Source organism: Molossus molossus, unplaced genomic scaffold (genome assembly GCF_014108415.1).
Source record: "Molossus molossus isolate mMolMol1 unplaced genomic scaffold, mMolMol1.p scaffold_m16_p_5, whole genome shotgun sequence".
NCBI classification, from domain to species: Eukaryota; Metazoa; Chordata; class Mammalia; order Chiroptera; family Molossidae; genus Molossus; species Molossus molossus.
The window spans coordinates 32,924,361-32,939,280 of record NW_023425388.1 but is presented as its reverse complement, the minus strand read 5'-3'; the positions used below and the strand labels follow the sequence as shown (position 1 = coordinate 32,939,280).

The 14,920-nt window shown below is 43.0% G+C and overlaps 1 protein-coding gene across 2 annotated transcripts; it reads left to right on the top strand.

Moving 5' to 3' along the window:
- Positions 1 to 1,118: 1,118 nt before the first annotated feature.
- Positions 1,119 to 11,544, top strand: SLITRK3 (SLIT and NTRK like family member 3). 2 transcript variants are annotated; one of them, XM_036243273.1, is made up of 2 exons: positions 1,119 to 1,387; positions 7,374 to 11,544. In XM_036243273.1, the coding sequence occupies exon 2, from the start codon at positions 7,392 to 7,394 to the stop codon at positions 10,317 to 10,319; it is 2,928 nt and encodes a 975-aa protein (XP_036099166.1). In that variant the 5' UTR covers positions 1,119 to 1,387; positions 7,374 to 7,391; the 3' UTR covers positions 10,320 to 11,544. The 2 variants fall into 2 exon arrangements, with proteins under 2 accessions (XP_036099166.1, XP_036099165.1); XM_036243272.1 differs by lacking the exon at positions 1,119 to 1,387 and adding an exon at positions 1,585 to 2,399.
- Positions 11,545 to 14,920: the final 3,376 nt, after the last annotated feature.

Below are 14,920 nucleotides of genomic sequence, written 5' to 3'. Positions count from 1 at the left end.
GCCATACTGAATTTTCTATACACACACACCCTCAAAAAAATTCCACAGGCCTGTGGTTTTAAATGACCAGTCTTATCCTTTTCTCTCTTTTAATGAAGTTAATATGATCACTAGACTTGTGGTATTTTATGTATATATATAAACAATATAGTATAACATAGTATATAGAAAATATATTAACTAAGTGCTAAAATCCTATCTTCAGGCCTGTTTCTCAAAGGTTTTTATATATAAATTAGGAGCGAGTACTGCCTCTTTGCACTGGCTGAGTTAGAGTTCCTTTGAAAGCTTTTGAAAATAAGGTCGAGTTCATTTTACCTTTACAATTACAGTAACTACACAACTTCGCTTGTCTAGGACAATTTATTGCATTCACTTCAGGAAGGAATGGCAAGAGATGCAGAGATGCTTTCCGGACCACCTCCTATTCAGTTTGGGGAGTTAGTGGGAGACCGCCTTTTCTCCAGCCCAGTCGCTGATGAAAGGGATCTATTAAAAAGAACTGCGTTGGTTTACACTGCAGATTGAATGGAGCATTAAATGACTGCATTAGTATGACTGCAGTAAGGGTAATGGTCGCCTCCAGTGAGTATATAATGTTGTAATAATACTTTCACCTAGGTGCAATAATTGTTCAAGTGCCCTTATTTAATCTGTCAAGAAATGGTATCCAGCCTCTCTTCAGCAGATGCCCCATACTCCTCCCTCACAGCACAGTCTGATTTTCCTCTTTCTTCGCAAGTGTAAATAGATGAGGAAATATGTGTACTTTCAAATTGTCACCTATGTATCATGAAAGTGTGTGTCTGTGTGTGTGTGTGTGGGGGGGGCTACTGCAAATCACTTGGAAACAGCTTCGAGGGGGCGGTTGGGATACCGCCCACCAATACAGCTCAGATGCTCTTAATTTGATCACCCCGTCCGCCCCTCCTCGGGCCTGGACTGTAATTTTCCAAACAGCCATCTCTTTGCAAATAAAGTTAAAATCAATCCACAGATACAGAATGCTGACTTCCTGTCACTCAATTTTACAGGGTTTCTCTTTGTAGAGCTGCCAGATTGTGACTGATGAGAGAGAGAGAGAGAGAGAGAGAGAGAGAGAGAGAGAGAGAGAATCACTTGCTTCCTAAGCAGGGATTTGCCTGCGATACGCGGCGAGAGGACTGCGGCGACTGATTTACACAGTTGGCGCGGAGGAGGGGCCGGGGTGCGGGGGGACGAGCTGGCGGAGGCTCCGCGATGGGCTGATCTGGGGGCTCCGGAGCGCCTCTCCCTCGGTGCGCGATTTGGGGGCGGCTGATGGATTTGCATTCGGGTTCCAGCCTGGCGTTTCGCGTCTTGCCTCCTAATACCCGACCCGGCGCTCCCAGTTTGGGTGCAGACGTTGGTAAGTAACGTGTAATCCGATTTTAGTTATTTCTTAGGCCATTGAAGTGGCACTTTTAAAGCAGGTCAGTCTTGAAAGATGCTGCCGGCACGAGCGTCTCCTAGGCTTGAAACGTTCCGCGGTCTTCTTCCCGGCTCCCCGCACCCCACCCCCCGCACACCGCTTGGGAAGTGAGGGTGTTTGAATGGTGAGCTGTCAGGGGGCTCACTCTCTGCCAACAGAATCGCTGCACGTTCGAGCTTTGCCTGAGATCCCCCAATTCCAGGGCGAATTTGGTGTGTACAGCCATACTGTTGTATTTGTATCCTCTTTTTTCTCTCCTTCCTCCCCACCCCCCACCCCCTTCGCCGTCTGGCCAATGCTGGGATCTGAGATCTAGTCGCCCCCTTCCTGCATCCTTCCCGCCCCTCCCACGCTCTTCTCTCTCATCTACACACCACCCAACCCCACTCCCACGTACCCAAAGAATCAAGAGCAAAGACACTTGGAGAAGAGGCAAGGACTAGTCCCATCTCGGATCGAAGAGGCCTCGGGCAGGGATTGCGCTGGGAGTGACAACCTTTCAGGAAGCGTAAGAGGAGAGAGACCCAGACACCAAGCCAGGGTTCTCCGGGACCGCGGAGCTCATCACTGAATCGAGAGCACCGGGATTAAAAAAAAAAAAGAAAAAAAAAAACAGTTTGGGACACCCACTCTGCCTGCCTGCCTGCCTGCAACCCGGGGCATATAGAGCTGTGGTCGCGAGCTCCCTGTCACTGGCATCGCCGCGCTAGGTGAGCGCCCCGCTCGCCCATTGGTATGCAGCGACCATTTCCCTGCAAGTCTCAAAGGTGGAAACACTTAGGATTATAAGCGTGATTTGGTGGCCTTTCTAAAAGTTGGTGGCCGGAGGAGGAGACACTGCAAGACTACGGCACGATGGATGCAATTCAGCCTTCCAGAGAGTTTGCAGCTCCCGCTGGGAAGTCCCTCGGAGCAAACCTTGGAGATCGTGAGCGCCCTGCACTGATAGGTACCCGCCGCCATCCTTTCCTACTTTGCCTAATTGAAACCAGTATTTCTTTAGTGTAGGATGTGCATTGTAGAGCACAAAGAGTTTGGCCGCGGTGGCTTCTGTACGCTCACAGGTGCTAGGGATTTGTTGCATTTTTGTACTGGATCATTTAGCTGTAAGGACGATGGTAGAAGGAGAGGTACTGGAGACTAACATAACCTCGGACCCCTTTTCTGGGGGAGGAAATCGTAAGTAACTCCACCAAATAGGCCAGGTGGAAGAGGAAAGGGCCCCTCCCCCAGTGGATTGCTCTCTCGTGTTGTAAAAGAGAAAAGGAAAATGGCTTGAGCTTTTAATCATTTTCCATTTCTAAACAGACCCATTGTGTGCTTCGCCTGGCGACAGCAAGATTAGAAAATGATCTTCAGAAGGCTCAGAGCTCTTCAGAAAATGAATGATGCAGCATTTTAATTATTGTTCTAGGGGAGATAGTTTTGCTTCCATATTGGAATATTTAATCTTGGATTTGTGGAAATTAGTGCGCTCGGAGACCAGGCAAAGGGGAGGGAGAGGTAGGAAGCGGGCACATTGGGGAGAAAGGGCTTCTTGTCCTCTCCGTGGACAAATGATGCCGGGCGCTCCCAGCAGGAAGCGGACAAACCCAGAGATCCAGGGCCCTTCATCCCAACTTTTGGAGCTCTTTCTATCGCTTAGACAAGCTATGCTGAGATAAAGGGAATGACATGGGTGAACTATCCTTTAGGACATGACCCAAATTAAGAATTCAGGGGGTTGTAGTTCAAGAGAGAATAGAGAATGATTACAGAGAGGGCCCTTTACCGTCACTGGAATGCTTAGGGAAGTCGCCGGGTTACCATCCATCCCATGCATCATGGTCTGCGATAAAATTTGTGAAACAGTAACCGCCTCTGCACGTTGGGTACAAAAGGTGGTGTGTGTGTGTGTGTGTGTGTGTGTGTGTGTCTGTCCCTTTCTGTGTGTGTATGTGCGCGCCCGCGCATGGGAGGGGGAGGTTGGCAGCTGGTGATGGAGATGGGATTGCTCTGGCTCTGAGCTCAGGCTGTCGGTGTTGGCCTGAGACCTATCTGAGAAAGAGGGTGGGTCTGGAATATTAAGGATGCAGTGTGTTACAGATTCCTGCCCACCTGCTTACTTGGTCTCTGATCGCGGCTTCTAATCTTGGCTACAGTGGAGCAAGGGACACTTTTGTGGTCATTTTAAATGCAAAATATTATGCAAATGCACCGTGACTGACATTAAAGGGATGTTTTGTTGACTTAGGTGATACACACACACACACACACACACACACATATATATATATGATGGTAAGAGATTGACGCATAAATTGTTTTTCTTTAAAATTTGGTTTTGTAAAAAGAACTTTAAGGGAAAGCTACCTCTACTGGCTAACTTGGAGTCCTTGGGCAATTGAGGTTCAGTCAAGGATTTTAGTGACCAGAGTCCCTCCCTTCCCCATGAGTTGGTGACAGGATTGGGGTGTGTGTGTGTGTGTGTGTGTGTGTGTGTGTAAGTAGGGGGTGTGTGCATTGACAACACACAGTTCCTGCTAGCTAGCTGGACTTGTTTGCTGCACACTTGTCCCTTTCTCATTTCTCCACCAAGATGCATTTTCCTCCAGCAGGTAGAACTGTAGAATTGTCAGTTGAGCTTTTAATAATCCCTCTTAAAGGACTCCTGTGAACTATAATCTGGTAGCACCTCTAAAATGCAACATCTTTCCTCAGTCATCCTCACCTCATGACTCCCTACCATCCAGTTTCCCAAGTAGTTGGACCAAATTTTATATATATATATATATATAGTTGTGTGTACATATCTATATGTGTGTGTATATATATGTATATATATACACAACTATATATATATGTGCATATATATATGCACAAAAATACACACACACACAAACACACACACTTCCATGAGGTCTTTACTGGTGGCAGAAAGTGAAATATGACATTTTTACCCAACTATTCTGCACCTCCTTCCAGAGCACTGGCTTCTCTGTTTTTAAAAAGCCAGAAGGAAACACATGGCTGTTGAATCCAGGGGCAATCAAAGGCTTTCAGCTGCAACCCAATAAAGGGATTCCTGGTGCAAAGAGATCGAAGCAAAATGCAGGACAAACTCTGTCCAAGTTGCTCGCCTGCCTGAGCTCTTATTCGGGACACCCAAGCAGAATTAGCTAATTCAGCCATTCTGGTTGGGGGACCTGAATTTTCCTTTCTCTCTCTCTTTGGAGAGAAGTGTCTGTGCAGTGAAAAGGATCATTCTGAACGATAGTCGTACTTTTGAACCCATTTACACTAGAGAAAGGAGCTTTGGGAACTAGAGGAGCAACCCAGTCAGATGATAGTTTCCTTGAAAGTTAAGAAAGGAAAAAGGTAAAATGCTATGCCTCTTCCCTCCTAGCATCTCCACCTTCCCACCAAAGGAATGTTTCCCTGTAGGTTGTTCTCTCCTTGCTTCTGCTTCTTATTTTGACAGTTTAACTAGGCTCCTCCAATTATTTTCTCTCTGCTTACCACACACACACACACACACACACACACACACACACACACCACACACTTTAGTCTGGGCTTCCTAGTGCTCTCACCTGACCCTGTGCTAAGCGCGTTCCCTTCTTGGAGCTCATTTTTGTGACGTGGAAAGCCAGCTCCAGCATTACAGCACATACTGAGGGGGGAAAAGCCAGAGCTTGAGAGAAGTCCGAGATTCTGCACTGTGACTGAGCTTGGCTTCCTCCTTGCCTTCCTCCCGCCCTTCCTCCCAGTGCCCAGTTCAATGATGAGCTGCCGGTACCCAGAGAAAGCAGCCTCCGCGGCGGCGGCAGCACCAACAGCGAAGCTGGGAGCCTGCAGCAGCCCCTTCTCCTCCCTCCTCTGTTGAGTGTGCCAAGTGGCAGTTCTGCATCCAAAAGAAGCCCATTGAAAGGCCCATTGCATTCCCAGCACGTCTCAAGCTTGCTGCCTTTTCCCCTCCTTCTTAGACTCCCCCCCATTCCGTTTATCCCACTTTCCTTCTGCTTCAGCAAAAGGAGGGGAGGGAGAGAGAGAATCCTTAAACTCACCCCTCTCCCCATTCAATGCCTATATGTGTGTGTGTGTGTGTGATTCTCCTGCAAAATAAGTAAGTCAAAGACATCTGGAGCCCTGTTTACCTAAATCTCAGGGACCAAAAAAAATCAGAAAAAGCATTTAAATCAAGAAAATGCTGAAGAAAGAACTTAAGTAGATTTTAATATTTTATAAAGGAGACTAACTGATACTGCAATGTAGCCTCATCTGCCTCCTCTGCCTCTCTCTCCTTTTCGTTTAATTGTTTCTAAAAATTGAGTATTGCATGCCTGAGGCCGATTTCTCTCTGCCTTCTCACTGGCTCTCTTTCCTACAGCAGTGTACATTAGATGCAAGTTGAATGTGAAGATCCATCCTATAAACTGTATCATTGTGTTTTAAGTTAGAGGGTCGACTGAATACTTTCCTGATGCATGTATCCAAGTGTGGAGAGAAAATATAAGCTCAAATTTCTGGTTAATCTTTATTGGTTAAAAGCAACCATTCAGTTTCGATGGGCATCTTAGTGACTCAGAAAGGGCAATGTAACAAAGCTGCATTATTATAATTTATTTATGTACGCATTTCCACAAACTGACAATATTAGGCAAGGAAAGAAAAAGCCTTGGGGAAGGCTCTGTATGGTTAACATAATGCACTGTATTTGTTTCTTCTGATTAAAAAAGAATGATGTGTTTCCTTGAAATGTGTTTCACATAATAGATCATTTATCAGCAGGTAAGTATCCCCCCTTTCTTGCCTTTACCTACCCAACTATTTTCTAAACAGACACCCCCTTTCCAGGTCCAGCTTTTGACAGGGTTCCTCAGTTGATCTTGAAGGCACAGATGCACTATTAGTACAGACACTCCCAGGTCCAGCACCCTTTAACTGTCACTATCTTTAGCCCTGACAACGGCAGGACTTGTTCTCCAGAAAGGATAACCACTTCTCAAAGGTTTAAAGAGCCAAATGATACACATGCATAAAAACTATTTAATTAAAGGAGACATTTATAATCTGTGTTTGGGCAAAGGGGTGGGGATATAGTGTGTTACTGAGCATACACTCTAACTATGCATGATGTGATCATTTTTTTAGGAGAAATCTTGAATTTTCTTGAGTTATCGATCATTTTATACATCCAACATCTGATATTGGGCAATGAGCTCATACTTTATCATACTCTTTAATCTAAAAACTTTTATTTTAATTATGTCTTGTCATGAGTAGAAACTTATAATTTAAAGAACTTTTTTTTTTCCCCACCTGAGTTCCAATCAGATCTATAATGGGTATCTCTGATACCAATGTGAATTTTAACAGGCAAATAGGTGTAATGGCCGAATTCTTACCATTATTACTGAATCTTCCTATACCTAATGCCAGTTCCCTTTCTTGCTATAAGCAGCAGTGAAGGCTTTTTTTGTTTGTATAATATGCCTTTTACCAAGTATGGCAGAATAACGTCATCACATGGTATAACATTTCAGTTTTCTAAGTTTAAAATATAGAACAAATTAGGCATGTTGATAGGTCATTTTGAGTGTCAGTTCAATAACTGCTACAGTTTTTATTCTTATTTATTTAAAAAAATTCTTTATTGATATTAGAGAGAGAGGAAGGGAGAGGGAGAGATAGAAACATCAGTGATGAGAACATAGATCGGCTGCTTCCTGCATACCCCTCACCGGGGATCTGGCCCACAACCTTGGCATGTGCCCTGACCAGGAATCGCATCGGCGACCTATTAGTGCATGGGTTGATGCTCAACCACTGAGCCACACCAGTTGGGCTTTTATTTCACTCTTAAAATGCCCCAATGTAGGAGTCAATTAGAATAGTTCATATGACTAACAGCTAAACATCTGCATCTTTATTTCTGTTGCAGTTTTGTAATCAACCACGAATGATGAAACCTTCCATAACTGAGATGCTTCACAGAGGAAAGATGCTGTGGATTATTCTTCTAAGCACAATTGCTCTGGGATGGACTACCCCGATTCCGCTGATAGAGGACTCAGAAGAAATAGATGAGCCCTGTTTTGATCCATGCTACTGTGAAGTTAAAGAAAGCCTCTTTCATATACATTGTGACAGTAAAGGATTTACAAATATCAGTCAGATTACTGAGTTCTGGTCAAGACCTTTTAAACTGTATCTGCAGAGGAACTCAATGAGGAAATTGTACACGAACAGTTTTCTTCATTTGAATAATGCTGTATCCATTAACCTTGGGAACAATGCATTGCAGGACATTCAAACAGGAGCTTTCAATGGTCTTAAGATTTTAAAGAGGCTGTATCTACATGAGAACAAACTTGATGTCTTCAGAAATGACACTTTTCTGGGTTTAGAAAGTCTCGAATATCTGCAAGCAGATTACAATGTAATTAAACGTATTGAGAGTGGTGCATTTCGGAACCTAAGTAAACTGAGGGTTTTGATTTTAAACGATAATCTCATCCCCATGCTTCCAACCAATTTATTTAAGGCTGTCTCCTTAACACATTTGGACCTACGTGGAAACAGGCTAAAGGTCCTTTTTTATCGAGGAATGCTGGACCACATTGGCAGAAGCCTGATGGAGCTCCAGCTGGAAGAAAATCCCTGGAACTGTACGTGTGAGATTGTGCAACTGAAGAGTTGGCTGGAGCGCATCCCTTACACTGCCCTGGTGGGAGACATCACCTGTGAGACCCCTTTCCACTTCCATGGAAAGGACCTGCGAGAGATCAGGAAGACAGAACTCTGTCCCTTGTTGTCAGACTCCGAGGTAGAGGCTAGTTTGGGGATTCCCCACCTGTCATCAAACAAGGAGAATGCGTGGCCAACGAAGCCTTCTTCGATGTTGTCCTCTGTCCATTTTACTGCTTCTTCTGTTGAATACAAGTCCTCCAATAAACAGCCCAAGCCCACCAAACAGCCTCGGACACCAAGGCCACCCTCCACATCCCAAGCTTTATATCCTGGTCCAAACCAGCCTCCCATTGCTCCTTATCAGACCAGACCACCCATTCCCATCATATGCCCTACTGGGTGCACCTGTAATTTGCACATCAATGACCTTGGCTTGACTGTCAACTGCAAAGAGCGAGGATTTAATAATATTTCTGAACTTCTTCCAAGGCCGCTGAATGCCAAGAAACTGTACCTGAGTAGCAATCTGATTCAGAAAATATACCGTTCCGATTTTTGGAATTTCTCTTCATTGGATCTCTTGCATCTCGGGAACAATCGTATTTCTTACGTCCAGGATGGGGCTTTTATCAACCTGCCCAACCTAAAGAGCCTCTTTCTCAATGGCAATGATATCGAGAAACTGACACCAGGCATGTTCCGAGGCCTACAGAGTTTGCACTACTTGTACTTCGAGTTCAATGTCATCCGGGAAATCCAGCCTGCGGCCTTCAGCCTCATGCCCAACTTGAAGCTGCTGTTCCTCAACAATAACTTGTTGAGGACTCTGCCCACTGACGCCTTTGCAGGCACATCCCTGGCTCGGCTCAACTTGAGGAAAAACTACTTCCTCTACCTTCCCGTGGCTGGCGTTCTAGAACACTTGAATGCCATTGTCCAGATAGACCTCAATGAGAATCCTTGGGACTGTACCTGTGACCTGGTCCCCTTCAAACAGTGGATCGAAACCATCAGCTCAGTCAGTGTAGTAGGCGACGTGCTTTGCAGGAGCCCCGAGAACCTCACTCACCGTGATGTGCGAACCATCGAGCTGGAAGTTCTGTGCCCAGAGCTGCTGCACACCGCACCGGCTGGAGCATCACCGGCCCAGCCTGGGGATCCTCACCTTCCGGGGGGCCCGACAAGTGCATCCCCTTATGAGTTCACTCCTCCCGGGGGCCCCGTGCCACTGTCTGTGTTGATCCTCAGCCTGCTGGTGCTGTTCTTCTCGGCAGTCTTTGTGGCCGCGGGCCTGTTCGCCTACGTGCTGAGACGGCGCCGCAAGAAGCTGCCGTTCAGGAGCAAGCGGCAGGAGGGCGTGGACCTCACTGGAATCCAGATGCAGTGCCACCGGCTCTTCGAGGACGGCGGAGGGGGTGGAGGTGCCGGCGGAGGTGGTGGCCGACCGACTCTCTCCTCCCCGGAGAAGGCCCCTCCTGTGGGGCACGTGTATGAGTACATCCCCCACCCGGTGACCCAGATGTGCAACAACCCCATCTACAAGCCTCGCGAGGAGGAGGAGGTGGCCGCGTCCGCCCAGGAGGCGGGCAGTGCCGAACACGCGGGTCCTGGGACGCAGCCGCCGGGAATGGGGGAGGTTCTCCTCGGAAGTGAGCAGTTTGCCGAGACGCCCAAGGAGAACCACAGCAACTACCGAACCTTGCTGGAAAAAGAAAAGGAGTGGGCCCTGGCAGTGTCCAGCTCCCAGCTCAACACCATAGTGACGGTGAATCACCATCACCCTCACCCTCACCACCCAGCAGTCGGTGGGGTCTCAGGGGTGGTTGCAGGAACTGGGGGAGACTTGGCAGGGTTCCGCCACCACGAGAAGAACGGCGGGGTGGTGCTGTTCCCTCCCGGGGGAGGCTGTGGCGGTGGCGGTATGCTACTAGACCGGGAGAGGCCACAGCCCGTGGGATTCGTGGACTGTCTCTATGGCACCGTGCCCAAATTAAAGGAACTGCACGTCCACCCGCCTGGCATGCAATACCCAGACTTACAGCAGGATGCCAGGCTCAAAGAAACCCTTCTCTTCTCGGCTGGAAAGGGCTTCACAGACCACCAAACCCAAAAAAATGATTACCTCGAGTTAAGGGCCAAACTTCAAACCAAGCCGGATTACCTCGAAGTCCTGGAGAAGACAGCATATAGGTTCTAACAGAAAATTAATAAAAAATAAATTAGTACTTCTTCTTTTTTTTTTTTCCCCAAAAGAAAAGGAAAATGAAAGAAATATATCCCCTGGTCCCTTTACACTTTCCCCAATAAATCCATTCTCACAAACTTTCCTGCCCTGAACAGAACTGAAACCGCATGATAACTAGAAAATACAGATGTATGTGCTCCCCTCTCAGACGCGAGTCGTGGAGGAAGGGCCATACTCAGATCATTAATCAATGAAGTGCCTTCGCAGACTTTTGCCAGCAAATGTTACCATTATTTTTTTTATACTGAAACTTGAGACTTTGACTGTGCCATGTATAAGGTATATTGGGGATCGTTGTATTGATCCTGATTAAGTAAAATTCAATGTATCTTTTTATTTTCAGTAACTTTTTCTTTTAGTTTAGTTTTGTTCGACAGGGAGCGGAGAAAACAAATTGACATCCGTGGCTCTCTTTCCTCTTCCCACCATGGCACAGATTCTGTACATGTTAACAATGCAGTTTGCTGCATGCCTGGGAAATGCAAGACGGGGAGGGCGGGGCGGGTCTGCTCGAATGTTCGTACCCACTCTTTTTTCTCTCCCATACATACCCACAAGCAAATCACAAATCCTGCACACAGGTCCCTAAACCTTCAGCCTCTTGCTTCAGGTGCAGGCACGCGTGTACACACACACACACACACACACACACACACACACACACACACACAGATCCCACGCCCATTCAAATCCATCTAATTATTTCGGGTGTGATCCATTTGTCTCCTCTCCATTGCTCTACCTGCCCTTCACCCCTAGTGTACAGCTCACGACATCTTTCCTACCACCCAGGAAAAGTCATGTTCTAGGCTGGATTCTACGGAAGCGGAGGCCTGGTGGTTTAACAGCTAGAGGCACACACCTAGGGATGAGCATCCTCTTTGTGACACGTCATCCTGATGCCAAGATCTTTTTAGAGAACACCTGCACTTTCTTATATATATATATATATATATATAATATTGAAAAAACAAACAAAAAAGCAACTGGGTATATTATCACTAACAGCTTTGTAGGAAGCACTTTTAATGTTTTCTCTCACACACAGATTCAGAAGAAATGTGCATATATTTATTCTGTAATTTCAGTTATAAATTGTAAAGGTAATGTTTAATCATTGTATAGTGATTATGCGTCTGGTATAGCTTTCCTAATAAAACGTTTTTGAAAAACATAATACATTATATATAGAGGACAAAGCTTGAACCTTAAACTCCAGCTATGCCATGCCTTTCGTGCTCACATTAAAAAAAAAAAATCTTTCTTTTACTTGTTATACAGAAAGCTAGTTTATTAACAAGTTTGATGCACTGTGATGTTGATAAATCGTATAGCCCCCATCCCCACACCCCATCCCATACCAGGATACAATTGGGACTTTAAAAAGTCTGATTTATACAGTTCACTTCTTGTCTCTTGGATTATATATTTCAAATTTAGTATCCCAATGATGCACCATTTTTCCTAGGCAGAATGCAATTGGGAAAAAAATAAGGTAACTAGATTGCTAAGAAGTATACAATTAATTAAGAGGAGGTTATCAAAGATCCAGGCATCTTAAGACAGTAAATGACAAAATGGAAAAGAAAAATTGCTATTATAAAAAAGTGTGCCCTAAAATCACACACACACACACACACACACACACACACACACACCAATCAAAATCTAAGGCCTTGGAGCCAATTTGACTGTCAGAATCCTGTTATCTGTGAAAGTTGTCACTTACATTTAGCTTCTGTTTTTTTCCAACCACATACTGCAACTGGCCTCGGTCATGCTTGAACTAAAACAGAAGATGTTGAATTCGTTTTTTATCTTTTATGACATTAAAGTGATGTTTCAAAATTTACCTGACAATAATCCAAGTTACGATCCATTTACACATGAGCGAAACCAAAGAAAATCGGATTTTTAAGGTGCCAGTATCTTGTTTATGAAAGAAACTAAACTGATACAGAGCTTGGGAGGCACTTATCTCATCATGCCATTAGAGGGCAGCAGAGCTCCAGAGGTTCACAGACCCTGTAGCTGCAGAATTGTGCAGTGACCCGTGTTCTCTGCTAGTGTTTCCTCAAGCTACCCTTAGTAGAAATTATCATTATATGTTGAATGTAATTCACAAGTCACTGATGCCTTACATCGCATTTTTTTCCATAAGAAAAGAGACTAGCAGCTTCCAAAGCTGTGTAACTGATATAAAATTAAGGCATTGTATTTGAAAAACAAACAAACAAAAAAACAACCGTGTATGTTTAGAATATACTTATATATCTCTTGATTAGATACACCTGGGTATCAACATAGGTATACATAAAATCAAAACATAAGTATATCAGTATAAAAATGCAACTTTTCAGGGCTACTTTGTATTTGGCACATTGTACCTAAAATTTTGTCCTATGTTATTTAAAGTATATTTTGGAATTAATCCAGATGAAGAAAAGCCCACTGGCATGATTCACTCTTCCTCTCATACATATTGAAATGTAGCTCTTCTTATACAAGAGAATCAGACCCACTATTGAATGGGTGTAATTGTTCTTTTTTTTTCTTCTTCTTTTCACTTTCCCATAAGTCAATTTTTTCATAGTATTCTCACTTTCCTCATTCTTTTAAAACCTATCTCCTTCCTTCACTTAAAGTCTTTTCCTAAGGCACAGAAAGTCAGTACTAAATTTTAAGTGTTTTAAAACTTGATCTGTGGAATTCCTCCTAAACTAGTGCTTTATCATGTTCCCATTCCTCTTAATGAAATATTTTAGTGAATAATAGAAAGCATGTGCATTATAAAAGCTCAAAGTGCAAAGCTAGATACTTCTGACAGTAACCATCATTTCCTTAATAATTGTGTACACATTCATAACATGGTAAATTATACAAATCAGGTTAAAGTGCAATCCCTAATGATCCTGGTGCTTTTGACATTTGAAAAACGAGTATCCATAAACCATCTTAAATTATAATATAGCTTGATAATTATAAAGTTTATATTTTATTTATTAAATACAGAAAGTAAGACTGTCTTAAATATAGGTAATAATTTTACCCTTGAATGAGAAATAAATTTATTTAGTGAAAATAAATTTATATGAGAATGAAATTTTGTATTAAAGATGGTACTTTTTTTGCATCCATGGAGTTTTCTACCCCTTGGCTAGGCCATTTACTTTTGTTATGCATTAGAATTACTTAAGTTAACTTTAATTTATAATACCAGATATGTGTCCTTAAAGTACCATGGGTATTAATATAGGTACTATGAGTAGAAATTGTTTCATGTTTTTGCTGCAGTAAAATGCTTATTTTTGAGTAAAAGCACATTGGTCAATTCAACTGAAGCAGACCCAGAACAAGTGGATATTTGCTATTATTCATTGCTATTTTATTATAAATTATAGTAATAATATTTAAAAATAATAAAATGTATTGTAATGTCCCTTTAACTATGATATGGTGAGTGAAACATGATTGAAAGTAAAATATTGGTCTGATTCAGTAATAGTTTGAACATATACAGTATGATTTATGTGAATGATTTTATGTTTTTGTTTAAAAAGCTATATTATTTCATCTAATTGCAAAATAGTAACAATACTATATAAAGATGGTGACAACCACATGTTAGATAAAAATTCAGAGAGAGCAGTCAGAAGAAAAGTTTAATGACTGATTTTAAAATTTTTTTGCCCTAGCTGGTTTGGCTCAGTGGCTGGAGCATCGGCCTATGGACCAGAGAGTCCCGGGTTTGGTTCCCGCTAGGGGCATGTACCAATAATAATAATAAAAAAACCTAGAAATGTTCATTTTAAACCCTTGATATGTGAAAATAATATTGATGTTTAGCACTATGAACATTAATAATGCAACTGCAGAAGATAAGGACTTTTCTTTAACTACTGAAACACATTAGTTTGATTCATTTAATGTAAATTTGTCGTTCATACAGAACTATACTTTGACAATTATGTTGTCTAAGCCAATACATGTTGCATTTTTGTAAAATGGCTATGACAAAGAACACACTAATAAAATACTTCCCAATGTGTGAGACACTACAGGACCATAACGAGTCAAGGTAATAGGAGGGGAAATGGTATGAAAGAACACTCCACTTTAGGTGATTTGAGCTAGTTGTAACTTATGCTTAGCTCAAAATCCTCAACTGTGAAACTTCAGGGGAACGGAGCTGAAACAGCTGTCACTAATTTCTGTGTATTCTGTTTAGTATACGACAGGCCTTTAAAAGTAATAGGAGCAATAACACAACCGTGTGTGTGTGTGTGTGTGTGTGTGTGTGCTCATATATATAGTACTATTATATATGTATATACTCTGTATATGCATGTATATAGTTTATATATGCTGGATTATACTTACATGTAAATTAGGCATTTTCTCACATGTATAACAATTTCAATTTCATGTATTTATTTTCCTTGCCTCTGTCTAGCCACTGTCCAAATGAAGCTGGAAGAAATTATGAGTTTTCACTTTAGGAATAGACACATGTAAAAAGTAACACTGTAATTAATATTTCTGAATTTTAAAGT

What these genes read in the sequence shown, in the direction of transcription:
- SLITRK3 (XM_036243273.1), top strand. Translation starts at nt 7,392, where the DNA reads ATGATGAAACCTTCCATAACTGAGATGCTTCACAGAGGAAAGATGCTG.